Source organism: Halichoeres trimaculatus, unplaced genomic scaffold (assembly GCF_033239565.1).
Source record: "Halichoeres trimaculatus isolate MK-OKI-2021-1 unplaced genomic scaffold, fHalTri1.1 fHalTri1_scaffold_10, whole genome shotgun sequence".
Lineage (NCBI taxonomy): Eukaryota > Metazoa > Chordata > Actinopteri > Labriformes > Labridae > Halichoeres > Halichoeres trimaculatus.
This window is the reverse complement of record NW_027437187.1, coordinates 34,716,133-34,743,283: the sequence shown is the minus strand read 5'-3', so window position 1 is coordinate 34,743,283 and position 27,151 is coordinate 34,716,133. Positions and strand designations below refer to the sequence as shown.

General features: G+C 42.2%; 1 protein-coding gene across 6 annotated transcripts in view; it reads left to right on the top strand.

Moving 5' to 3' along the window:
* The window catches only part of LOC141796183 (suppressor of tumorigenicity 7 protein homolog), a 78,166-nt gene that overhangs the window by 12,601 nt on the left and 38,414 nt on the right, over positions 1-27,151 (top strand). The window contains exon 2 of one of the 6 annotated variants that reach the window (XM_074677159.1): positions 8,475-8,510. The exons of 1 other annotated variant lie outside the window; for it this stretch is intronic. In XM_074677159.1, the coding sequence (XP_074533260.1) occupies positions 8,489-8,510 (22 nt within the window). In that variant the 5' untranslated portion in view covers positions 8,475-8,488. Of the gene's footprint in view, positions 1-7,649; positions 8,511-27,151 lie in introns of those variants that run through there. 4 more of the 6 variants (XM_074677160.1, XM_074677158.1, XM_074677162.1 and 1 more) reach the window with 4 other exon arrangements.

Genomic DNA, 27,151 nt, shown 5'->3' with positions numbered 1-27,151 from the left:
CTCCGTCACAGTTGTCTGTTAACTTGCCCAACTTATGGTCCCCTTTCCTCCAGACAATCACTGCGCTACTCAGTGTCTTATCTCTTATCACTGTGTCTCTGCTGTTGCGGTCGTGTTATAATCTTTTTTATACTCAGAAGAGATGTGTTATTTGGTTTTAAATCTCATACTATGGCATTATTAAAGTGAGAATATCTATATTTACCACTTAGCTAGAATTCTAAACTGAGGGTTCAATAGTGCGAGTATGATAATGTTGGAATGAGTGTGCTGTGGCTGACATAAAAGAAGACAACAGGTTATTTCTACTTCCAAAGGAACAGCTGAGGGCGACTCTGCAGCCTTCTGATCCAGCATTTCCTTTCTGCATTCATCCTGTGGCACTCTGCCTGTGACTGTTCCTGTTTTGTCCAGTTGGTGTCAGCATCGCTGGCTGCAAGCCTCCTGATCCAGTAAGCTCAGTGATGCTGCTGTGTTTGAATTGTAACCCAGCAGAGGTAATCAAAGCCTCACAGACCTTCCTTTTGTGGCAGCGTCTGGTTCTTGTGAAAGCGGGAACAGGAGAGGGGGGGGATGATTGTCCGGTTATCAAAAGCCTGCCAATCCCTGCTGTTGTCTGCGCGCTGTTGGCCGTGGTGGGCACAATCCATTTTTCACACCGGCTGGCTCCAAACGCTGTAAATTTATTGTTGTCTCTTCATGAAATGACCACCTGTCAAATGCCATATCTGACCACCAGCGGGGAAATGGAGCTCTGGCTGGAAGGATTGGTCATGTCTGACAGAAACAGAGGTTGTAAACCTGCTTGGATTGAGACTCTTGAGGAAAGAAATGCTTTTTTCCCCTAATCCTTTTATGCACTTTGGATGTTGTAAGAACACCAAGTTAATGAAATAATCTGTAATTTAATCATTGAAAAAAAGACCCTGGACACTTCTTTTTTCCCTTTGGAAACACTTAATGTGCTATACACCTTAGCTTACCAGTGGCCTTCAGCTACACTTTTGGAAACATCAGTGTCTCTGCTGAAGTCAGAGATTACCTGGAAACAGGGAAATGTTCCTGGGGGTCCATAATAACAAGTGCGACATTATCTACAGTAACTTGATTGTGACAACCTCCTATGCAAATATTCAGATTTTGATCTTTTCGTTTTTTATTTTACAACCAGTTTCCCTTTACTTTTGACAGTGTAGTGACGTAAACTTTCAAAATATCAAACCAATCATTAAAGGGGACATATCATGCTGATCCCTGATTTAATACTTACGTATAATATAATAAATTTGAAAACAAGACCTTTCACCCCCTGAATTTTCAAAAAATGAGATATTGTATTTTTTCTGATATCCTAGAACGAGATCTGATGCCTCTGAAAATAGGTCATTGACATTTGGCTTTGAGATTTCGACCTTCATGACGACACGAGGATCCTTTCTTTTTATTGGAGTAATCTGATAAAGCAGCTCCTCCAACACCCACCAAGAGCCGAGTATAAACGTATAAACTATACATGTTACAGTACCGGTTTGACTCACCACACTGAAGTGTCCTGAGATGATCTGTGTCCAGGTGGATTTTCTTCCTCCTGAGCTGCAGAACCGTCCGGGTCTGACCCGGTGTCCAATACAAAAGGACGTATCCTACACTCTGCCATTTTATTAGTGCTATCAATGCCTTACGGTGAAGTTTTGGCAAACAGCAAACTCGCTCGGTCTGCCCCATCCAATATGACGATTTTGTAAATACTGCCATGCTGCAAAAACCGCCCCTTGGCTCTACCCCCTCCGCCCCTCTGATAGAACTGACCAATCAGAGCACAAAAGGCTGTGACATTGCGAGGTTACTGGAGGTCATTCTCCAAACGGAGCGTTTCAACGAGACCTTCAAAATGGCCTAAACTGAGGATATTGAGAACGCTATTGTGGGGCAATGAAGGAACTAAATGACTTGTACTGAGGGCAGAAATGCTTTACAGGCATCCTAGTCTGGCATAGTGAATTGGAGAAACTAGCATGATATGTCCCCTTTAATGTATCCTGAAAGTTCCACCATTGATGTTTCGTATTTAGTGTGTAGTTGGTGTTGACTTCCCTTCTTTAAGGCTTCACCTCATTTATGTTCAGGTCTGTTGTTTCATTACTGAACTCAAGAACTGGCTGACATGTCAGTGATGAAGGAGCTGGGATAGATTTTGATCTGGATCTGTGTGTTGGTTAGAGACGTCTCTCTTCAAAGACTGGCTCCTCTTCGCACCTCTTTGTCGACACGCTTGTTCCCTCATCAAGTCTTGGCGCTCTCTAATGGACTGCCCCTCTTGTTCTCCCTCCCTGTCCTTTCATCCCTCCTCAGATTTTTTTCTCTCACTGAAAGATGGCCACACTCCTCTTACGCTTATTTTCAGTTGCCAAGCAACCAGGAGGAGATTCTTTTTTGGGGGGTACTTTGTGACGGAAAAGGGGGGGTTAGAGCGAGGTGTTCATTGTTCACAAATAAACGGCTCATGAATGCAGTTGAAGGGAAGAGGAGCGGCGAGGAGCTGCGGTATAAATAAAGCATCCATTGAACGACGGCACTGTTGTCATTACTCAGTGCCTGACTCAATTAACACCCCCATTCACCTGGGCTTCAGTGCTGTTATGGTGATGGGTTTGCATCCTAATTATCAGAGTGGCAGTGAGAGCAGGGTTTAGTGATGGGCTGTGTGTGTGTGTGTGTGTGTGTGTGTGTGTGTGTGTGTGTGTGTGTATGGCCTGAGGTCACGTCTGACTCAAACATGATGACAGGAGATAGAGAAAGGCTGGAGGTGACAGTGAGGGGCTCTTCACTCTGTTCATCAGGATGGTTTCTCCTTACTGTCACGTTTCATGGCAGATTTTCACCAAAGCCGAAGTTAAAGGGAAAACATGTTAAAGGGAAAACACTGCACATAATCTGTAGATTAACCTCAGTAACAGAGCTGGCTGGTAGGGGTGTAATGAAATAATCAAATCACAATACGAAGCATGATATAGGGCTCACAAAACAAAAATACTCACAATTAGGCCTGTGCGATGATAAAGATATGTATCATAAAATAACTTTTCCTTGATAGAAGTATGAGACATGGTCGATAGAATCTCGCAAAGATTCATTTGTAATCAGACAAATGATAAGCCAATCATATCTGGGAGGACAAGATGCAAATATAATCATTTAGCGCTTACAGAGTGATCTATGTAGCACGTTTGAAAGGCAGGTGCAAACTGGCACAGTGTCACACACAAACGGCTGTGGTCATTGTGGCGAGGAGGTGCAATGTTGGACACATTTGGGCTGCCAGAAATAAAAGTGGAGACATATCGTCTATCCAGCAATGCCATTGCTGAGCTTTGAATTTTTTTTGACTGGAGCTTTGTGTTTACTGCGCTGCACTGGCCTCCACCCATACATTATCAATGTCCATCTCCTGCGTTCTCTGGATATTTCAGAGCTATTGTTATTCTAATAACAATAGTAAAAAATACTCATGAGAAATAAAATTGTATAGTAGGGCTGGGGGTAAAAGATTATTTTTAAAACGATTAATCAGGCCATTTTTTTATCGATTAGTGGACTAATCTAAAGATTAATGAGACGATTAGTCTAAAGATATCCCAAATAAATGCCAAAACGATTTCTCTCATAACAGACCTGATTAAACAACACTGTTTTGCACAGCAAAATGCAAAATATAGAATAAAATTATAAAAAATAAAAAGGCCAGTCTGTTTACTCTTACTGTGATAAGATATGATTCTGGCTATTGTTTTTATTTCTTTGTTTGATTGTTTATTGCCACGTGTGGTCCCATGGTCCTACTGAAGGCCCAGTGGCTGGGGCCACGGTTCGCCACTGTGTTAAATAAAGACCTTAACCCTATTACCCTAAGACAGCTGTGTGTCAACGTTATGACCTAACAACAGCAGCCTCCTGTGCCCCGATGCACACAGAGGGGAGCATGTGAGAAAACGTACTGCTCCAGACTGATGCTACTTCAGCCGAACCTTGCAAAAACTCGCTGTTAATAATACGGAGCTATTGTATGACAATATATCCCACATGATCAGCGCAACACTAGACGAAACTGAATATTTTGAGTCGAGTACCCTCAGTCACTCCTCAGTACCCTTTGATTTTTTTTCCTGCATCTTTGAAATTTCTTTCACACCCTTTCCGGCTTGTATTCAAAAAGAAGTTCAAAGTAAAATAATGTTGTTGCGTAAAACATTATTGTTGAATAAAACTAGATAATTTAATCTACTTTACAGCCGTTTAATAACTAGAAATGGGTGATTTGTCACTTTAAAATGAAGTTCTGTTTTCAGTCAAAGGAGAAGACATTTATTTATGTAAATTATTTGTTGACATTTTTTAGAAAACACCAAAAGAGAAAGAATTTACTTTAAAAATGCTGTTATTCAGCCCAAAGGTGTCTTTGTGCAGCACGTTACTATGATCCTGCTGGGAATTTGTAATTTATGCAGGGTATGTAAATTCTCTGTCACAACAGTCAGACGTGTATGCTCATCCTGACTGTTCAAACAACTTAGCGCTGTAATTTGGGGATCACACTACGCGCTGCCAGATGTCCTGTTAGTTTACTCACTGACTGGGTTAGTTTAAGAGACTTCCATCAAAAGAAAGCGCTGTGTGGGCGGACGATCAGGCTCAGATTCCTGAATTAAGTGAAGCAGTTTGAGCACAGGTTGTCACTACATGTGTTTCCTCAGTGGAGCATGTGGTGTTTTGGCAGAAGCTGCTTTGACGGAGTGTTGGGCAGCAGATACAGAAACACAGAGACTACACACACACGACATCTATAACATTAACGTTAATGTGACTTTAAGTTTGAGGAATCAGGAGGAAAACACACACTAAAAACCACAGACGACCAGTTTTGTGTGTTCTCTTTTCAGTGTTAAGGTTTTTTTTTGCAGTGTGCTGGAAAGGGTCTATCTGCTGCTTAAAGGACAAAGACGTTGGTAGTGGAGGAGGAGAAGAGGGAGGAGGGCGACTGGGTTATGAGACACAAAAGAACAGGAGCCCCCATCACAGCACGCTCCACTATTCAGGAGCTGAGCTAATCCACATGCTAGCTAGCTTCACCCCATTCACAGTGGGGGCCAAAGGACGTCCGGCTGACCTCCCATCTATTTAGGTTAGCGGGCTGTTGTAAAGACTCAACTACTGTACCCATTCATCCTCTGTGAGCGGCTCCAGCGTGCACCGCTGCAGCTCACCCAGTTACTGGGCCATGCATGCACTTCACTGCCTTTAAAGGCTCCAGTCTGCATTAAAGTTTTACAGCCAGCATCAATAATGAGGCTTATCATGTGCAGCCTGTTCACTTCTAGCACATCACGGTACCCATGCTCCCTAAAAGGATGAAAAACTAAATCATTAAGATTTCAAGCTCTGAGAAAGTGTGAATGTTCGATGGACCATGATTTACTGCTGTCAGTGAAAGTTGATGTAAAGCTTTGTTAATTCAAAGAAAATCAGGTTTTTATTTTTAATGATTTATGTATTAATCATGTCACTGAAATGAATGATGTTCTAAATGATGTGTACATTTACATTTTCTATCACATGAACAAACCAAACCAAAGTCTGTCTAGTGAGGTCTCACTTAACTACACTGGACCGTGCACAGGCTACTTAGGAAAAAGCTCTGTACTTCTCCAGCTGACGTCTTTAAATGAATGGATGTGAAAAAGTGAGAGTTCAATAAGTAAGTACATCAGAGGAAACAAAGCAAAATTTAAGTTTTGAAATGAAGCAAAACGGCTTCTTTACTACTTCCTCACAGTCGCAAGGATGCGTTTAGGTACCTAAACATGGTACAGTTTGATTTTATGTGAATCAGTCCTCGGCACTACAGAGAGAATTTGGTTGTTAACAATAAAAGTACCAAATTCAGGACCCATCCCTTAACGAGAAAGACAGAAATGACTCAAAACAAGTCTGAGCCCCTGTGTGGTCCACAGGGAGAAGCTGAAAGTAGTAATAGCGTTTTAACTTAACATTTGAGAAAAGCTGAATTAGAACGATACAGAAAATTACTTTTTCTCTTACCCCCAATTCACACATAAAGTGTGAGCGCCCCACAGCATTGCGGTTTTGGATGCGTCTCTGCAGCGCCACCCATGACAATGTTCTTGCATGGTGATTAATTTGCATGTTAAACTCAGTTGGCCAACCCCAAACTTCAGCACCTTCAGTTTATGCCGTCTCGTTTCTGTTGGTGTCCAAATGATGAATGAAATGATGAGTTGTGTCGTATAGAATTATACAATTTTTCACCTCCAAGAGTAACTTTCCGTGTCCAAAAGGTTGGATTTCATGTGGATCTGACCTGCTGAATTCTTCTGACCATGTGCCAGAGAAGTGGTTTTGATAGACAAGGACTAGATTCACGATCTGGAGCCAGGAAACACTATTATCTGTTTGGTTCGATCTGCTCGGCAGAGATTGACGCATTTCTGCTCTGGCAAAAAAAGACCTGCAACGAAACAGCTCAGCCGTTGGTGATAGGGGCAGCGGACTGCAGCTCGTGCCGTGTTAATGCAATAAATGACTAGAGTGGTTTCTAAGTACAGTGCGCAATGCAGCGCTCACGCTTTTTGCGTGAATTGGGTATTAGTCTAATGAACAAGCTGTGAAAACTGGGATGATATGATATTCTCACGATTCAATTCCATTGCGATTTATGGCGTGGAGATTCAATTTAGATTTAGATTTTTGAAATATTTACGATTTTTACAATTTTTAGTTTGCTTTTTACCGCCAAACCGTGTGAAAAAGTTAAATGATGATGATAATGTCTACAGACTATATCCGTAGTCATATTTCCCCATAAAATGCACATCATGTGAGTCACAGAGAAACATTTCGCCCTCTGCTGGAGAAAAGTGGAATTTTTTTCCAATCCAGTTTGTAAACAAAGACTGAAATGAAGAATTTAATTTTGAAAAAAAATAACAAATTCACTGGCAATGGATCGCAATTTTGATATTGTCAAAAAAAAAATTCTAATATATCAATTTTTGATTTTTTCTCCCTCCCCGAGTAAGATCGCTTTCTGCAACCAGGGCTAACATGAGCACAGCAGCTTTAAAACTGTGTGTGTGTGTGTGTGTGTGTGTGTGTGTGTGTGTGTGTGTGTGTGTGTGTGTGTGTGTGTGTGTGTGTGTGTGTGTGTGTGTTTCATTAACTGCAGGTTTACACAAAGCAGTCTCCTGCTCTCTCTGCTTCATACTTGTTTCAATTTGTCCAACAGACAGCAGCCCCCTGCACCCCACATCACTTATTTCTCTCTCTGTGTGTGTGTGTGTGTGTGTGTGTGTGTGTGTGTGTGTGTGTGTGTGTGTGTGTGTGTGTGTGTGTGTGTGTGTGTGTGTGTGTGTGTGTCAGTGAGTGATTCTGATTGGCTCACTTCCCTCCCTTTTCTCCAGTCAGAGCTTCTCCTCCTTCTCGCCTCCTCCTCGGCCCTGTCTGCCCTCCTCCTCCTCCTCCTCTGTATCTCTTTATCTGCCCCCCCTCCTCCTCTCCATCTCTCCTTCCCTCTTCTTTCACTTTGATCACCTTTCCAGCACCTCCTCCCTCCATCCCTCACTGATCCTCCTCTCCTCCTGTCTAACATCATCTTTCCCTCCTTTCTCTGATTCTGATTTCTCTTATCTGCCCTCCCTGTTTTTTTTTTCTGTTTCTTCTTGCATCTTATCCCCCTCCTCGCCTCCCTCCCTCCCCTCTTCTCCCCCATCTGCCAGCCTCCAGTAGTCAGTCAGTCTTTTTACAGCTCTTTCTCTCCCCGTCCGTTCTGACGTCACTCTCCGTTTGCATAGCTATTGTCTTACAGCGGCTGCAGCAGCGGTGGCAGTAGCGGTAGCAGCACTTCACCGGATTTTTAGTTTTTCACCCCCCCTCCCCTTCTCTCTTCTCTCCCCAGGAAACCTCCCCCTCTCTCCCTCTCTCTCTCCGTCTCTCCCTCCGTTGGTAAATCCCACAGTGGGATGAGATGTGAGCAAGTGCTGGAGAGGATGAGAAGCGGGATATAGACTGCAGAGAGATGCGGAGATTTACCGCCACAAGCACATCTCTGTCTGGATTCTAACCACAGTTTGCCTCGGCGCTCACGGATTCCTGCTTTTTGTGTTTATTTATACACGTAACGCTCCACACGGCCTCGTGTTTTGTTTTAACGTGGATGGACTGCGTGTGTGCGCGGAGGAGGGCTTTCTAAAGCAGCCACAGATAGAAGAGCCGGGGCATCTGGCCGTCTGGGCGGCAGCGACGGCCGGCTGGCTGCATTGTGTTGCTTTGATGACCCCCACTGTGTAGCTGCCTGCTCATCAACCTCCCCTCTTTCTCTCTCTTTCTCCCCCTCACCCTCCCCTTCCCCTCTCCACTCTCTTTCCTCCTTCTCCTCCTCCTCCTCCTCCTCTCCATCACAGCTCCCGGCCCAGCCATGTTCGGCACAGAGTCCTCATGTAAGTAACATCCTCTCCTCCTCTCTGTTTGTCTTTTAGTGATGCTGTGTTTTCATGTGAGGAAGAAGAGGAGAAGGATGTGTTAGCCCTGCTCCTGCATCCCTCTCCTCTCCTCCTCCTCGCTCCTCTTCCTGTTTTGCCTCCATGGTTGCTGGTGGCAGATTGCACGGGGAGAAATCTGGGATCTACCATTTTAGCACGGAGGGTCGGCGATGCAAGCTAGCTGGTCACGCCGAGCTCACCGCCTGCCTTGTATTCTCTAGCTTAAAGCCTCACTGTGCATGTGTGTGTGCGTGTATGTGTGTGTGTTTTCACCACCCTCTTCAGTGCGTATGGATTTCATTCCTCTCTATTACAGCAAAGTGCCGCCTGAACGCAGCGGCAGCGTGTCTCTGGTTGTGTTTGTTTGTCAGAAGATGGATGCTTTCGCCTGAGTTTCCAGAAGCCTCAGCTTCCCCCTGTCCCCTTCCTTCAGCTCAGTCAGATTGCAGTAAGGTGTGAGCGTAGCTTCCTCGACTCATGCTAGCATAGCAAGCACAGCACATCTCTACCCTGTGCACGTGTGTGATTTTTGCAGCACCATGCAGCGCTTAACCTCACCGGGAAGAGTGGAAGTGTTGATCTGTTTGGGTAGTGAACGTCTCCCAACAAGCCCCCTTCATCTCCTCTACCCCACCCTCTCCCTGATCAATACCATGATGCCACTGTGCACACTGCTCCCACAATCCTGGAGGAAGTCAGAGTTGATCTGATGGACTGTTGTGTCATTCCTGCACAGCCAGAGCCAAAGTAACTTGCTGTCAGATCACAGCGAGCATGCACAGACTGTGTTAGAGTGATGAAAAGCTGTCATGCAGCACCTCTCTCTGAACTAATCTCACTTTAATAAAACTGTCCAGCTGAGTGCATACAGACCGGAGTCCTGTGGAGGTTTTTCTCCGGTCTGCTGCAGATCTCTCCTCACAAAGTCTCTCTGGAGCTCAGCTGAAGTCGTCCCCTCCTCATCGTGTGAGAGTCTGAGTTCTTGCCAAAAGTGAAGGTTGTTTGAGGGTCAGAGACGATGCTTTCACTTCATCAGTGAGACCGCAGCTTGTCTGTTTAACTTCAGAAAGATTGTAGACAAATTGATCAGACATTCATCTAAATAGATTACATTATGTTTCTATGGAAATGTCCTTTCTTTTACTCCAAACTGTTTTGATTGCAGGAATATTGTAAAATAGAATGTACCTTATTAATCCCCACAGAGAAATTCAGTCACAGCAGCAACACAAGAAAGTATATAGTGTAAAACATTTAAGAATATGTACAATGACACAAGTGTCAACTAGAAAAAAAAAAGAAAAAGTCCATCAGAGACAACAGCTTAGCCATCATTCTTCATCAGCCTCCACCTCCACAGGGTCCAGGACTGAGTTTCTTTAGCAGTCTGGTCAGTCTCTGTCTCCTGTATCCTATCCTATCTGTTAGCCATGTCTGTGAATAGCATGATGCTACTCTGCCTTCTGGTATTCCCCCTGTTGCTGGGTTAGCATGGCTAGCTCGTCCATCTTAATGGAGATAGATCTTACGTTCCCAATAACGATGGATGGAAGGACAGGTCGATGTCCTCACTTCTTAGCTCACACCTGAGAACCACCACATCCTTCTCCTCACCTTGAGGGGAAACATCTGGCCTTGCACCAGTTAGCATCAACATGCTACAGGTTGCTTACAGGTGAAATCTTGTGCGTGAACAATGCAACATAGGATCTCTGGACACATGTGATCAAAAGAAAGTAATGACACCACTGCAGACGTGACCAGTTTCTTGTCTAAGTCCAACAAATGAGACATAAAAAGTAACAACAGGCTCCAAATACGAAGAGAACAAAAGAAAAAAGGGAAAGAAGAGAAATACAATGGAGAGAGAGCTGCTTCAACAGGCGGCCAATCAGGCGGCACCTCATAAACTTTTAAAGTTTATAGCTTTATAGTTTATAACTTATAAAATCGCCTTATCGCTTACCTACTTAAAATTTGAGAGTTGGTTTTAGCATTGATAAGTCTGTGAAGATCTGCTCATGCTGATAGAATATCATTCCTTCATTTGTTTAGTCAGATGGTGTTGGTTTTGCAGTGTCCTCCCATGTTGGAAGGTGGTTTGACTTTTAATACAGGCGGAAAATCAGAAACGTGCGATTGTCTGAAGTTGCTTTTTGGGCATTTGGACTTTTATTGGATAAAATAGCTGAAGAGTTACAACTATAAGGAGCAGAGAGGTAGCATGTAGCAAAGGGTCAAGGCCAAAAAGCGCACTAGTTGATATAGAGGGATGCCATTGCTCATACCTTGCTCAAAACCTTTGCGTGTTGGCTCATAGTCGTTAAAAATGGCCTTGTTGTGTAAAAATGTGTAAGCAGGTACTCTGAAATGCAGATTGAGCGTTTTCACAAGGTGACGAAAGCTTCACATCCCCAAACAGTAAAAAACAGCTGCACAGCTTGGCAGTGAACGTCCGCCTGCTCTGTTATTTCTTATTTCTCTCTAAGCCAGAGGAGGATGTAGGATGGAGGACATCAGTGAGGGACTGTTTCTTTTTGGACGGTGGTGATACCTGCTCGGCTGTGCTGCTTCCAGACAGGAAGTGGAAGTGTTCCCTCTCGAGCAGGCGACACTTGTGGAAAGACATTTCTGCAGACAAATCACGACACAAACACTAATAAATGTGTGTTAGTGAATAACAGTCCAGTTCTGTGTTCAAAAACTGCCTGACACCAGTTTAAATGTTCAGATTCTCCTGCATGGCAACAGACTTCATGAGTGCTTTGTGTAAATTCTTCCAAACAATAAAAGGATAGACAGATATACAATCAGGCAAAAAGCATAAATGCCTCTTCAACTCCTTAGGCTGGGCTTATAAACTCTCCAGCATTCGTTGAAACACTCTGAGGTTAGTCAAGCCCCTTTTTTTTACAGGCAATTTCATCGGAATTGCTTTGCTGGGTAACAGTGTTGGTCCAAGTTTATTTCCAGGCAGTAAACACACTGCATCAGCAAACGCTGCACTGGAAAATAAACGGGAACACTTAAAAAGTTTGAGACAATGGGGTGCTCTCATGAAAAAGATGTTGAAGAGTTTTCTGTAAAGGAAAACTTAAAGGATGCTTCATGAGGTGCTGATCTTTACATAAGGTTTTTATTGAGCGTGTACATTATTTCTTCAGGTAAAAGGATTTTTTGGTCCATCAGGTTTTAGGAAACCCCAAAGCTGACATCTTCAATTAGCTCGTTTGTCTACAGCTCATGAATGTTCATTTCACTGTTCTAAATGATTAACAAACAGACAGTGTTTACATTTTAGGAGATCAAACTCCACAAATTCAGCAAATTCTGATCCCAGCTCACAATTTACCTCGTCTTACTTTTCAAACTATGGAGATGAATCATGTCTCTTGATCAACGTTTCATTTTCATTTCATCACGTTGCTAGGCGCCGCCCTGTTGGTTGTGGCTGCCTGTTGCAGCAACTCTGTCTTTTTTGTCTGTTTCTTGTAATTTTTTCAGCTCTCTTTCGTGATTTTTGCATTCGGAGTGGGTCATTGCTTTGTATGGCTCATTTGTTGGTCATGGACACCAAACTGGTTTGTCTTCAGTGATATTTTTACTATTTTTGCTCCTGTGTTTGTCTGGAGATCCTACGTGTATCCATGGCTGCATTGTTTACATGTGAAATCAGCTGTTAGCAGCTTATAGCATGTCAATGCTAACTGGTGCAAGGCCTGATGTTTACCACAAGGTGAGGAGAAGGAGGTGAGGACGACGTGCTGGTTCTCTGGCGTGAGCTAAGAAGTGATGACATCGACCTGTCCTTCCATCCATCATTATTGGGATAGCATCATGCTATTCACAGACATGGCTAACAGAGCTAACATCAGACACCAACGCCACATTGGAAGAGCTTCACCTGCTGTGAGCAGACAGGATCCAGGAGACAGAGACTGAACAGACTGCTGAAGAAGCTTAGTCCTGGACCCTGTGGAGGTGGAGGCTGGCTGACTGGACAATGATGGACAAGCTGTCAGCATCTATTTCTTATGGAGCTTTTTGCACTTTCTATACACTTTCTTACTTTTGTTTTCTTGATTGCTGCTGTGACTCTTTCTGAATTTCCCCTCAGGGATAAATAATCGTATTTATTTCATGGCTTCCTGGACTCGAACTATGTACCATGCAGTAAGACACTAAACTCATACCTCACTCCAGAATCTGGCATCCATCCCCAACAAGCTAAAATTCAAAAGCTTTTACCTTTTGGCTTCTATCACACTTCCTTAAAGTCGTCTTAATCACACCCATGTTGAGACATTAGCGTAATTGCTTCAGTCGCTGGATTGCCAAACTGTCACTGGAGAAAAAAAAACCCTACTAGCTTCTATCAACCCCTCCAGCGTTTCACACTGAGGTCAGTGATCAGGTTTGGTGGGAAATGGGCCAAATTTCTCTCTGGCACAAAGTGAAGTTGGACCATGTTCCAGTTTTTCTAATGAAGGCAGATGGTAGGAGAGAGAAATGATTAGAAATCCTCTCAAACATGGTCAGCAGAAAGACCAGACACATGGCAGTCCTAATTCCAGAAATGCTACCAAATATTTGGTTCACTTACAAAGTCTGCAGACTGAATCAGGCTCCTAAAAATGTATCAGTGCCATTAATATGAATATACTATGATGCTGTGAATTATTGATGCTGCACCATGTGTTGGACGATTAAAAGTTGATGCATGCACAAGGATGGGCTATTTTCTGTCTTTATGTATGTGCCTCTGTCGTGCTCTGGGTTTGCCTTTGCAGCAGGAGTGGAAGGATGCGTTTTTGGAGTAATCAATGCTAATGGCAGCTTTTGCTTTTTTTATTAAGCTCTGGAAAATGTTGCACAACATTAGTGACATTATTTTGATCTGTACCCCAAAAAGGATCCTTTGTATTTGTTGTTCCTGGGCAGATGTTTCTTTAGCATTCTCCTCTTCTCTAGTTTCAGCTGAAACACCAGCCCGTCACACACTTCTGGCTAAATGCAATTACCTTGATGCACACACATTCGTTGAGCTCTTTTCTTGACAATTGACCTCATCAGATGTCACCTCCCTGCCCCCATCTCTCTGCGCAGCTCACACGTCTCAGCACAGGTCCAGATAAATGGAGCCTGTGCGTCGTCTTGCCTCCCCTCCTTTAACCTGTGTTATTATGTGTCTAAAAGGAAAAAGGATGATTCTTAAGCTGTGCAAAAAGTCTGCTCTCTGCCTGAATGGAGGTCAGCACTTGCAGTTTTCTGCGTGGTACAAGATGTGGGTCCTGCCTGAAGGGCTATTGATTTTTTCTTTTAAAGCCATTAAAACTTATCATTGGAACGCAGTGAGTAGTGACAGAACAGGAGGGAGAGAGGAAGTGAATAACTTACTGCAAAAACTTGAGGTCGTTTTCAATCCGGGGACTTGTAGTTAAATTAAACCCACCTCAGGACGCTCAATCAGTGCTGCAGCCTTGTGACTATTGATCGTCTGATGTCAAGTTGTCTTCCAGATCTTATTGTCATTGATGGGAACTGAATAGGCCAGCAGGGGCAAAGCTCTCATTTTTTCCTGTTTCCTGCCAATTGAGGCTCCAGGAGTAAACGTAGATAAACAAAAAGCTGTGAAAACTCTGTTTGGGAAGGTTCGAAACATGAAAGTCTGTTCATTTTATATATATCTTTTTATATAAATCACCAGAGCAACTTTCCTGCAGTTTCTAACAGGGATGTTCAACAACTATTTTTTCAGACCAATACCAGCACAAGTACCCCCCCATTTGCAGAATTTGCAGAAACCCATCGTTTTGATCAGGATTGTACGATATTGGATTTTTTGCCAATGCCCGATATTCTGATATTTAACAACTCATTTAGCCAATTCTGATACCAACACCAGTATTTTTCCTGTGCACATAAATGCAAAGATTATCAACTCACTTCTGTATTGGAAGTAGCATATTGTATCGTGGTGCATACTCATATAACATTTGATAACATTGAACAGCAACAATACAGAACAGACAGTAAGAAAGAAGAAAATGATAATAAAGTGTGTTACACACACACACACACACACACACATATTTTTATATATATATATATATATATATATATATATATATATATATATATATATATATATATATATATATATATATATATATATATATATATGAAACACAAAAAAACAAAGATAATAAAACAATAATAAATTCAGTTAAAAAAAAAAAATCAAGACAAGCATCGTAACACATTTTTTATGTAACATTCATTTCTTGTGCAAAATCAGAAAAATATTTACTTGAAAATGTAAAATTATTTTTGACAATTGCTTTCAAACAAAAAAAAAATCCCAAAAGAGAAACCCTACTTAAAAGCCGGAGGATGCTCTTCCTGAGAAAATTATATCATTATCCACAACCAGGACAAATTTGGCCAATTTTGCAACTGAATGTCAGTAAACATCACAGAAATTAAACCCAAAATTGAATGAAATGGTTTATTTGGTATATCGGAAATGTGCCTAAAGTTGTCAGATGCATGTACCATACAGACTGCTGCTTAAATTCAAGTTCAACTTAAAACAGGAGCCAAATATTATAATGCTCAGTCTGCACTGTGCAAACAAGATAACAAAAAGTTTAAAAAATATCTGCAGCTTCAGGCCTTTCTTTTATCGGTTTATTATATCGCCAGGATTTGGTGTGTTGGCAGATATCCAATAATTTATTTTTAAGCCATTATCGGCCGATACCGAACGTGCCTATAAAATCTTTCATCCTTAATTTTAATCAAAGACAGCACAGTCACTCTGAAATTAAGTCCAATGAAACACAAACAACTCTCAGCAGCATCAGCTGCTGGTATCAGCAACCTTCATGGGTACCGATACCTTGAAAAAGTGCTAGTGTTGGACCGATAACGATGCCAATCCTCGCCCATCCCTAGTTTCTAAACTTCACAGAAAACGTGTAGAACTTTGTGTTTGGTGATTTTTTTGTTTTGATAATGCTTCTTGTATCATTATAAAGCCTGTTTGTTTCACTTTTAAACGGAGCCTCATTAAGAAAACATGTATCTGTGTAACGAGCAGCAGAGCTGTGAGTTGTGCCCTTAAAAAATTTGCCAAATCTTCTCTGCAGAAGCTAAACAGTGCTTGGTTTATATGTTTTTGTCTTTTGCAAAGCTCAGTGCTGCAGACACTAGTTGAAACTTTTTGTTTTTTTGTTGGAGAATTTCTGTGCAAAGTTGGATGTTGGCGAAAATATTGGACTCTGATGTATTGTGAGTACTTTTAGGCCTTTAGCCCATTAAAAGCAAAGGCAGCAGCACAGAAAAAGTGCTGCAAGGACAGCCAACAGCTCGAGACGTGGTTGTTAAGGGCCGGCAGAGCTGGCCTGGCTGCGGTAAAGTAGATATTAATGTATGAATAACAGTTTGGGGTTCCTGTCCTGCTCTGAGGCCCAGCTCTATGGTTAGTTCATCTTTATTGCTCCCTTAAAAAGTGCAGCTATCAACCACCTCTCTCCTGCAGCTCTGCTCCAGATGCTGCAGGTAATGAGCCGTTGTCCCCCTGATTGTCTGAGTCCACATTAATCCGTGACCATGCTGCACCATCGTGCATATTATTAATACTGATCCGCATCAGTTTGCGTGACTTTGCGTGTGATTACAGTTCCTGTCCTCAGCAGGATTATATCAGTTACATCATGTGAAACCATTATTTCCTGATCATCTGCTGAGAGCATACTTACAGCTTGCAGCCTTGGTGATCTATGATATGTGTGGTTACGTGTGTGGTGCTGTGCACTTTCATAACAGAGGAGGCTTTTGACAGCATGGAGTGAAGTTCTAGGCACAACAATAAATGTGGAGCAGGATGTTTCTGTGTAAGATTATTATTAGATCAGTGACAGTGAGGCCATTGATAATATTATTAACAAAGACCCAACATCTGTTGGTGCCTTGATTGATAAGATTGCATCACGTTTTAATGCAGAGGTAGGTCTCTAATGGCCCTGAACTGTTGCTGTGAGAGGTATCCCCAGGTCTGTGTCCGTCAGTAACCCCGTGGGCGCCCAGGAGCCCAGTAAATAAACTCACAGTAAAGGAGCGTTTAACAAAAAGCCGAGCGGCGCTCCTCACAGGCAAACAGCGTGTCTCTGTTGCCATGGTAACCCCCGTAAGATCGGCAAAGCTGCAGAGTGATCAGGTTTCTGTGGTAACTGCTGACTTCTGCTATTTTTGTCTCATGAGCTCATATAATGGGCGCGAGAGGCGAGCCAAAAAGAGGGCTTATTTCAGATAAAGGATCCTCAGCGAGGACTCCGTGTAATGTAGTCTCCTGCCTCACGACCTTTGACCTCAAATCCTCACCCAAGATATGGAAACGTCTCTCTCTCAATCTGTGTTTCATTAAGAAGAGAGCTGCTTTATTTGCTGCTGTAACATCACTGCCATAGATCTTTAAACTCTTCGTGTTTTATCACATTATCAGAAATCTTTCATCAGCTTTTTTTCATTAATTCAAGAAGGGTTCACTGCAAAAAAGACTAATCAAGTGTTTTTGTCATATTTTAAGTATAAACGTACTTATTAGATAAGGTGTGAAAAAATATAAATACAGCAGTATATCACAATCCTTTGACCTGTAATACAATATCAAGACTTTGGAGGTAAATTTGTCTTCCGGGCCTCCACTGTGGTAGATGGCGCCAAAGAGCTACTCCGCTGTATGTTGCCCATATACTGTTTAATAAATGTAATTTTAAAGTATATTTAAACTATTTTATTCCTAAACTTGATGATGTGGGTTTGAAGCTGTAGACGTCAATGTTTTCTCTCTATTCTCAGGTCAGTTAGTTTAAAATCATTTTAAGTCCATTTTTTTTCAGTGAGTAGACTAATAAAATAATAATCAGTCATATTTTGCGCAATATTAGATTTTTTTTGAGTAGTATTGGTTACACCAAGTGACATTTATCAGCTTCACCAACTGATCAAGTCTTTCATCTAGAGCCCAACTGATTAATCAGGCGGGCCGATTAATCGGGCCGATTATAGCCTGTCACTGATTAATCAACATCGGCCAAAATGTAGCCGATTTTAAAAATTTTTGCTCCACAGAGATTCTGTCGCTCCTGCTCCTGTATGTTAATTAATATAAGGCTATTACACGGCGTCTCACTTCATAATGCCATGTAGGATTAACTTGGGCTTGTAAATTCACAAGTTATTGTTTTGGTTGAAATAACTTTTGAAAATGTTTCAGTGTATTTTGTGATAATTGTATTTATTGCATGTTTTCAAAGCAGCTACACTGTTACTTAAAATCTAGTTTAGGCCCATGCATTAAATGGAAGATGGAACTTTTCTATAGCTCGTAATAATTTGTGTTCATATACAGAATTTATCCTGTGTATATCAATGAATTTATTACATATATCAGTCGATATATTGGATATCAGTCGATATATTGGATATCTGCTTCTTTTTGCCCCCAGTATCGGTATCGACATCAACCCCAAAAATCCCATATCGATCGGGCTCTACTTTCATCCATTCGTTTTTTGCAACATTAGTTTAATGTCACAGTAGTTTAAGTGACAAACTTGACACACATTATGTTTTCAAGTTAAGTGAATGAAACACTGTACCTGACTTGAATTATTTCAAACACAACAAAATAGCAAAGTTGTTTTCAATCAAATAGTTAACTGTGTAGAATATTACAATACATCACAATATTGTGAGATCGTGACCCAAGTATCACAAGGTTTTTGCGAATACTCACCCCTACTTATTGGACTTAATATAAGCTATAGTGACCAAACAAGTCCAGAAAAATGTCTGATTTAAAGAAAAATGATCCCTGAATTGCCTAATTTATCTGCCAATAGGGTAAGAAAAAAACTTCTTATATAGTTTCCTGAAATTAGATTGTCTTAATCCAAGAAACTGAAAAAGGACGTTTTCTTACTCCATTGGCAGATTTGTTTACTCTCTATGAGCAATTCAGGGATCATTCTTATCTTTTAATGTCTTAAAATCAGGTGTTTTTCTGGACTTGTCAGTATGGCTCACATTTAGTCTAACCCTAACCCTTTCTATAAAAGATGAACAATCAGCACTCTAGTCTTATTGCAAACAACTTCAAGCTCCAATCTGAAAACTTTTTGTGACTCGAAGAAAGTGTGTGGATTTGAAAGTAAAACTGAAGTCTAAACTTTATGTAGCTGTAATAATGGAAGTGCCTTCAAAACAGCTTCTTTATTTTAGATTTACAGCCAAAGACAGGCAGCGTAAACAGAATCGTAGAAACCACATTTCTCTTCTCTTAAAGAGAGGAGTTTTGAGAAATTCAACTTTCTTCGTCTTGGTCATGTTACAGCCCTGAGTGTGTCCTTTCTGATGTCCGTAAACTGTAATTACTGTTTTGCTCAAACTTGACCTCACATCGCAGAGATCCAGCCATCATCCTCTATACATCAGCTAGTTGTCAGAAACATTACAGCTCAGTTCTTTGTTTAGACGTCGTGACATTGTTCACTCCACGGATGTTTAATCAGACCCTCAACCCAAGCAGCGACCCGCAAAACAGTACCCCGGTTCACATGCAAGAGAGTGAGTCCACTGCTCCACTTACTCTCATTTGGCACAATTAATCTGCTGCTGTAGATTTTACATTCTGAGGTGGACTGTAGGCTCTTTCACAATGGGTATTGTTAAAGGTTAGATAAAGTTTCAGGAAACCCATAAACCCAAGGAGCTAACCCTAACATGTATAATGTGGAAAGGAAGGACTGATATCAGGGACTGGTTTCATAAACGAGAAGTACAGCAAGGATAAGCTCACCTGGGCTCCAGAGGCCGGTGACAGGCCGACTAGCAGCATTGAGGGTAGAGAGCAGCCCAAGTGTCAGAGTAAAAGTTTTTTCAAAGAAAGATGAGTCCTGGGCAAAGTGGTTACACCCTAGCAATCCACAGAGTTGTCTGCTGAGCCTCTAGCATTAGCACGTACTGTGCATCAATTCCTCCCTTTCTTCAAAGCTGAGGCCACTTTTCTTTTTTGCAATCACGACTAAGGTCCATGATGTTTCATCCGAAAACGCTTAAAACGCAGTGAAGAAAATCTGCGTTTACACGGAAACGCCAAGGGACTGAAAACGCTGTAGTAAGCATGCAAGGCCTGTAGTTGGTGCTATAACGATCTTTTCCAGAAGCCGCTTTTGGAAGATTGAATAGAATAGAATAGAACTTTATTGTCATTGTAACAAGTGCAACGAAATTGAAGTCACAGCAGCAATCAAGAAAACCAAAGTAAGAAAGTGCCTAAAGGTCCATAAGAAAATAGATGGTGACAGCTTGTCCATCATTGTCCAGTCAGCCAGCCTCCACCTCCACAGGGTCCAGGACTGAGCTTCTTCAGCAGTCTGTTCAGTCTCTGTCTCCTGGATCCTGTCTGCTCACAGCAGGTGAAGCTCTTCCAATGTGGCGTTGGTGTCTGATGTTAGCTCTGTTAGCCATGTCTGTGAATAGCATGATGCTACTCTGCCTTCTGGTATTCCCTCTGTTGCTGTGTTAGCACAGCTAGCTCGTCCATCTTATTGGAGATAGATCTTACGTTCCCAATAACGATGGATGGAAGGACAGGTCGATGTCGTCACTTCTTAGCTCACACCTGAGAACCAGCACATCGCCCCCACCTCCTTCTTCTCACCTTGTGGGGAAACATCAGGCCTTGCACCAGTTAGCATTGACATGCTGCAGGCTGCTAACAGCTGATTTCTCATGCAAACAATGCAGCCATGGTTACATGTAGGATCTCCAGACAAACACAGGAGAAAAAGTAGTAAAAATTTCGCTGAAGCAACAAAAAGTTTGATGTCCATGACCAACAAATGAGCCATACAAAGTAATGATCCACTGCAAATACAAAGATGACGAAAAGAGACGAAAAAATTACAAGGAACGGACAAAGAAGAGAGAGCTGCTGCATGTGGCGTTGGTGTCATAGCTAACAGGTGCCTAGCAATGAGGAAGATCTCCACTGAAGTAGAGTTGAGCCGATCATCTGGTGTGTTGGTGAATGCTAAGAGCAGAAGTGGAGCAACAGATGCTCATTTTGTTGAGAGACAGTCAGCAGATTCAGCAGATTGAGATGCACAAACTCAACATGGTAGACCACGACAATTGTAACAATGGTGGTACTGTTGTATGCGCGTTTTAAGTTGGCTAAAACACTGTTTCTGTGTAAATGCAAGGCCGAAACACAACAAAACTTTTGCGTTTCACCCTAAAACCATTGTTGTGTAAACTGCCCCTTGAAGGGAACTAAGCTCCTGCTCCAGGAATGATGCATTGAAAGGCTGTTATGAAACCAGTTCGTAAGCTATTTATTACATAGAAAAAAGAAATAGAAATATGAAAAATGAGAAACACTGGGAGAAATTCTTGTGTCTTCTACCGTCCCTAACAGTATAGGCTCAAAATCTTTGAAATAATGACCCAAAACTGTAATAACCCTGCTCCAAACCACAAGCCTGTAAGTCGTCAGAAAAGAGTCTCATAAGTCAATTATTTTCACCAAACTGGAAGACTTTAACTGTTACATAGAAAAATCTGGAAAGCTTTAACTCCATCATCATCTCCTTGGCATTCAGCATCTCCATATAAGGATCTCAGACTGGAACAACTCAGCAAACAGGAACAGGCCCAGGCCTTCTGCCGCTGCCATCCATAACTTCAGCAGCCGTCAGCACATGCCAACAGCAACACAGCCGAGACTTCTGAGGGTAATGATCTTAGGCTTGGCTTGGACCAGGGGAGGTGAGGTCATTCCTCTGGTGTTTAAGAGGTTCAGAGTAGTTTTTCTCCAGAGTTTGACTTTCTCTGCTCAAACACAAGAATAATCCCTGGTATCATAGTAAGTAAAGGCCCTGCTGCAGCTTCGATAACAGATAACAGAACGTGATACCGGCGTCCAGATGAGTCAGTGAAGAGGACACATGTCGATCATTTGGATGAGTCAAACCCTCTGCTGTGTGAATTATGAACGTCACTCTTCCTGGCATCACTCTCTCAGCTGTAACCGTCACGTGTGCTTGGCTGCTGATGAGAAGAAATCAAACTATGTTGTTTGTTTTTATGGATTATCTAATACCTCTGCTCGAGAAGCAGGGATGAATCGAGGTCTCTGCGGTTCTGTCTGTTGCTGTTTGCCTCTCCATGCTGATCTAACAGCTGCATAACTGCCTGTTGAATTTCCTCTATAGCTGTAATCGTAAACACCTGCATTTAAGCACTCTTCAGCTGCACTTGCTGTGATAATCTTACATTTAACAACTCAGTAATCACTACTAGTGTGAGTGTTTTCTTTTTCTCGGCTTGTTTCCTCCATAAACACTTCACTCTCACCCCTTTAATTCGCGCTCACTGTACAGCCCAGGGTTGATGTGCGCTGGTATCTCCTGGTGAATGGTGCTTTTTGCTCGTGCGTCATTCTCAGTTGATCTTCAAGGAAGTGCAGCGATAATTGAATCACTCCAGTGGCTTCTTGTAAAGGAAATCACCACATTTGTCATCATCATGTTCAAACGCCAACAAAGAACTGAAGCTAACCTCGTCAGGCATTTAATTTCACCGGGCTTTCCTCCATCCTCCTCCGTCTGTAGAATCTCCACAAAGTGAATGAAGCGAAGATGAGAGACAAAGAAAGGAAGAGGAGACATGTGACCACAAGGTCTCGGGATCTAATCAGCAATAAAGAGCAAAGTTCCCCCTTGAGATCTACGCTGAGAGGGCTACTGAGCAAGGCATTTCAGCCCCAATCAGTGTCTAAACCCTGAGAGCTCTGCAATAGAAATGTCCTCTGGTGTTGTTATTAGTATTATGGCTCATTGTGATGTCATTTCCTGGAGTATTTTTAAACAGACCCATTTCCAAAGTATCCTTAAAACCTAGAGCCTCTCGCCTCAGCTATAAATGCATTTTCAAACAGACAGCAGCTGTGTTTCTTTTACACCTAGAATCGCCCAAAACCTAAATATCGCAATAAAAATATAATGTATTAAAAAAAGCAAATGATATAAAGTTTTTACGCTCTCATGAGGTGGTTTTTTAGAAGTGTCAATATTGATGTGTATCACAAAAACACCTTTTTCCGCACTAACATGTCACGTTGTCATAACAACGCACCTCCCCCACCTCCTTCATACGTGTCCACTTTCACACATGCAGACTCTAGCATTCATATTGTAACAGCTCTGCTTTAAGCCTGTGTTCAGTGCAGATGTTGGTGTTTGACCATCAGCGAAGGCATCAGGGAGGCAGTGAGCCGGTCAGAGAGCGAGGGAGGGAGGGCAGAGGTGTGTGTGTGTAAGTGTGGGAGCAGATGATTTTCATTCATTGTTTTGTTCCGGCCTGTTCTGAGTTGGTGTGATGGGGATGTTCAATACCACTATTTTCTTGCATAGAGTATCTGTAGCCTTCACGAGTACGGATACTTAGTAAAAAAGCTGGTATCAGCCTGATACCAATACCTGGTATCAGTACTCGCCCATCCCTAAAAAACATGAATGCCCATGAATTGGCATCATCATCAGAGCAGATTCTGGATGGACGTTTTGTTTTACTTCACTCAAATTGTGTGCAATTCTAGTCATAATGGAAACACCAGAAAGGCGCAGGTGTACTTTATCAAACATTCAGAAACATTGCTTTTATTTTGTGAAAAGGTGTAATGAAAACACAGTAAGTAATACAAAACAAGGATCCCCTGCACTCTCTTTGTACCACCTTTCTCTTACCCTTCATTTTTTAATTTTATCTGCAACCATCACCACTAATGTACTGAGGCTATGATCACAAAAGGCTGAGCTTTTATGTTGGAGGAGGGTGTTGTGCTTTTTTGAGTCTTTATTCTGTTCCTCTGGTGCTCCCGTAGTGAGTGTATATATTTATAAAAATCTAAATTTTTCTCTCTGGTGGTTTTATAAAACTCTTGTTTCAGGCTCTGTCTGAAACTCTACCTTCTGTCTCTTTAAGGGTGTATTCAGACCTGGACTGTTTGGTCCACTTTAAACAGACCAGGGTTCGTTTCCCACGCTGGTGCGGACTTCATGCAGATGTGAATAGACACAAACAAACCCTGGTGCGGACCAAACAAATGCACAGAGACCCACTTTTTGAGGTGGTCTCAGTCCGCTTCCAAACGAACTCTGGTGCAGTTCGTGGTGCAGGTCTGAATATAAACCAAGATCCATCCGAAATTAACTACAGGATACATGCGCCTTTTGGGCCTATAAAGCCACCGTCCGTTCTCCGTCTTCTATTTAGCCACGCTGTTGGTAGCATGTTGTGGGTCAGGACACCCAGAGCATAGCGTCTCCTTGCTGCGATCATTCGTCTTCCTGTCCCTAAATTGTAAACGGTGTTGTTAAGCTGCTTTGAAGGAGCTGCTCTTGAAACTGAAAATGATTTTGCAGCTCTAATAAGAGCACAAACACACGTTTACCTCCATTTCCAGGTCTGTATTCTGTGTGCCGCCCTTTGTCAGTGCTGTCCAATGAGAGCACTGATCGTCACACACCTGGAAGTGTTTACAGAATATAGTCCACTTGCAAAAAATACAATCTGAATACAAACTGCACCAAACGAAAAAAATAAAGTCCGCTTTTGGTCCGGACCAAACGAGTGGACCAAAGGACTTTTCTGGTCTGAATACAGCCTTAGACTTCCTGCTCCACAAAGCCCCTTCCTCTCTGATTGGCCAGCTCTTTGGAGGTCTGTTGGGGGCGGAGCTATGGGCAGACCCTTTGTGCTCCAATGTTTTATGAACCAGTTGGAAGATCTCTGTGTGAAGTAGAGCTGCACGATTTGGGGAAAAGGTGCGATTTGCGATTAGGTGGACAATATTGCGATTGCGATTGTGCTTGCGATTTAATAAAAAAAGTTGTGTCATGATGAGTCTACAGGCTTGCTTGGTTATCATGGAGAAAAATCTGAATTGCATGTGCTGACATTGCGATTGCGATTGCGATATCCTCTTTTGCGATTACATAATTGCGTGTGCTGACATTGCGATTGCGATTGCGATTGCGATTGCGATAATCGTGCAGCCCTAGTGTGAAGGCTTCATTTTGGCGAGTCTGATAAAGATCCTGTCCAGCATTGTTACTTTATATCCATGCTTAAAATATTGGAAAGCAGAATACCCACTCTTTAATAAAAAAAAAAAAAAAAACACTGGTCCCTTTAGATCTTATTGAACCTGGATATGCTCTCCCACTGCTTGACTCCATCAGAAAAAGGTGTATCAGGAAGAGGTGAAGAAGCATTACATTTCTCTTTAAATATTGTATTTTGAGGAAACCTCTTCCATCTCCCTCAGAGTTTGTGCGAGTGCTCTCTGGATTGATGAAAACAGCTTTACGTGACAATAATCACAGGACTGGAGGGCCGCTCTGTAAATAGCTCTGATGAAGCTCCTTGATCTGTTATGCTGTAGGGTCATTTAGGGGTTGTCATGGTTACCTCTGCAGGAACAGGCTAAGAAGCACCTGCTCCCTCCCCCTTTCATTAAAATCCATGTTATCGATTGGCTGTGCTCATATCCACAGACCCCACATCCCCCCTTTGACTTTCTTTCTGCTGGGTTACAGGCAGGAGAGCATGACAGGGCTGCTTTACGATTGCGTCTCCTCGGCTGTCGCTCTCAGACTGCAGCCAATGGAGAAGCCGGCTCCGGGGCCCCTCCATTAGTTTACGTGCTCTTTGAAAGACGTCTGTCTGCTGCTGAGACGCTGAATGAATGAGGACAGCCGGTGGAGGAAAATAATCAGCAGCTGATTTAACTTTCACTGTGTCCTTGCCAGAGATATTTTTATTGTGGAGGCCTCGGTGGTGTGTTTGTGGCTCGGCTCGTGGATGTGTCATTGGAATGGAAGGTGAGTAAATAGTGTGTTGTTTCATCCTCTTTGCTGCTGTGTGCAGGCAGGAAACCTACGGTAGCTGCTTTCTGATCCTTTCCTTTGCAAATGGCCTTTGTATTGAGTACAGCAGGTGGCCCTGTACATTCTGTATTGATATTCATGAAGTGGACGGTTTGCTCAGCGCGTGGGTGAAGGCCTGCTGGCCCTGTGTGTGTGTGTGTGTGTCAGATATCTGTGTTTACATAGTGGCTTGTTGAGCAGAGCTAGATTAGACTCAGGGAAGAGAGAAAGCACATCATTCAATCTGTGTGTTTATTTTTCAATGATGTCCCACATGTTTGTTTTCTCCGTTTACTTTTCTCCTCCGTGGTCATGGAAAGAAATAATTAAAATGAAAGGTTGTTTGACAGACTGTGTGAGCTGTCGCAGCCTCCCGCACAACATCTCATTTATAGTTTGAAAGAAAAACAGCAGAGAGCTGCTTCATCCATCAGCTGAAGTGATGAATCAAATCAGCGTCTCCCCTCGTTTCCAGCTTTCAGTCCACAGAAAAGGACGGACAGGATAATAGAGGAGCTTTCTTTGCTCTGCAAAATTTAATTGAAAATGCAGCATTTAATAAAACACAGTTATTCCAAACAAACAAGAAGCATTTCAAAATATTTCTTTCTTTTTATGAGCTAAAGAAAACCAACACAAATCAATAAAATAAATAAAAGAGACTTTAAACTGTTTGCATTAGCTGCTTTCATTTAAAACCAATTTTTAACCAGGTATCCACTTGTGCTGCTCAATTTTGCTTTTTTCCCCCTTAACTTTTAGATAGGGTAAAAATTTCTATTCATAAGTTGGACTATTAGTTGCTTTGCTGTTTCTTCCATGCTAACATACATTTAGGTGGTGATTCCTGTAGGTAACCTCATCTGGTTCCAGTTTTTGAGCTGTTCTCAGCCCATATTCCCAGACTTCTTGAACTAAACAAGTCATCAGAGCTTAAAGCATGTGAAATCATCTGTAATCTGTTGGGGATGGGCATTTCAAGCAAAGAGCTGTTCAGTATTTGCTGGCACTCTTCCAAAATTATTCGAAGATCCACCCACATGCGCATACCCCCTGACATTATACTTTGACAAAGAGGGAGAGGGCTGTTGTGCTCTGCGTGTTGATCATCAAACTTATGTCTTGGGTGACGAAGCTTACCACTGACTGTTGATCTGCAGACAGCGCTGCACTTTCCGCTGTGCATTGATACCACTTGTGATATGCTATCCAAACCTTGCAGAGTTTGCACTGCACCCACTTTTTGTCCATTTTTTCAACAGGGTGTCTTAAAAAGTATTAAAAGTCGCTAAAATCAGTTGCGGGAAAATTAAGACCCTTAAAAAGTATTAAAAAGTCTTGATCCTGATGTTATGAAGTATTAAATTTTATTGGTGTTCAAGCTTTGACTCCAAAGACAGACAGTTCCAAATATTTGCCACAGAAATAGTCCATCTGGTTGGAAAATGTTTTCAGGGTCTGAATCTTCAAAAATGACCACACCTGGTGATTGGACGGTAATCCTCCTCGTCACAGTCATCACAGACCAGCGTGAGGATCAAAAAAAAGCTTTAGCATCTCAAAATATTTCACTTCATGGTTCACATCATAAGAGTTTCT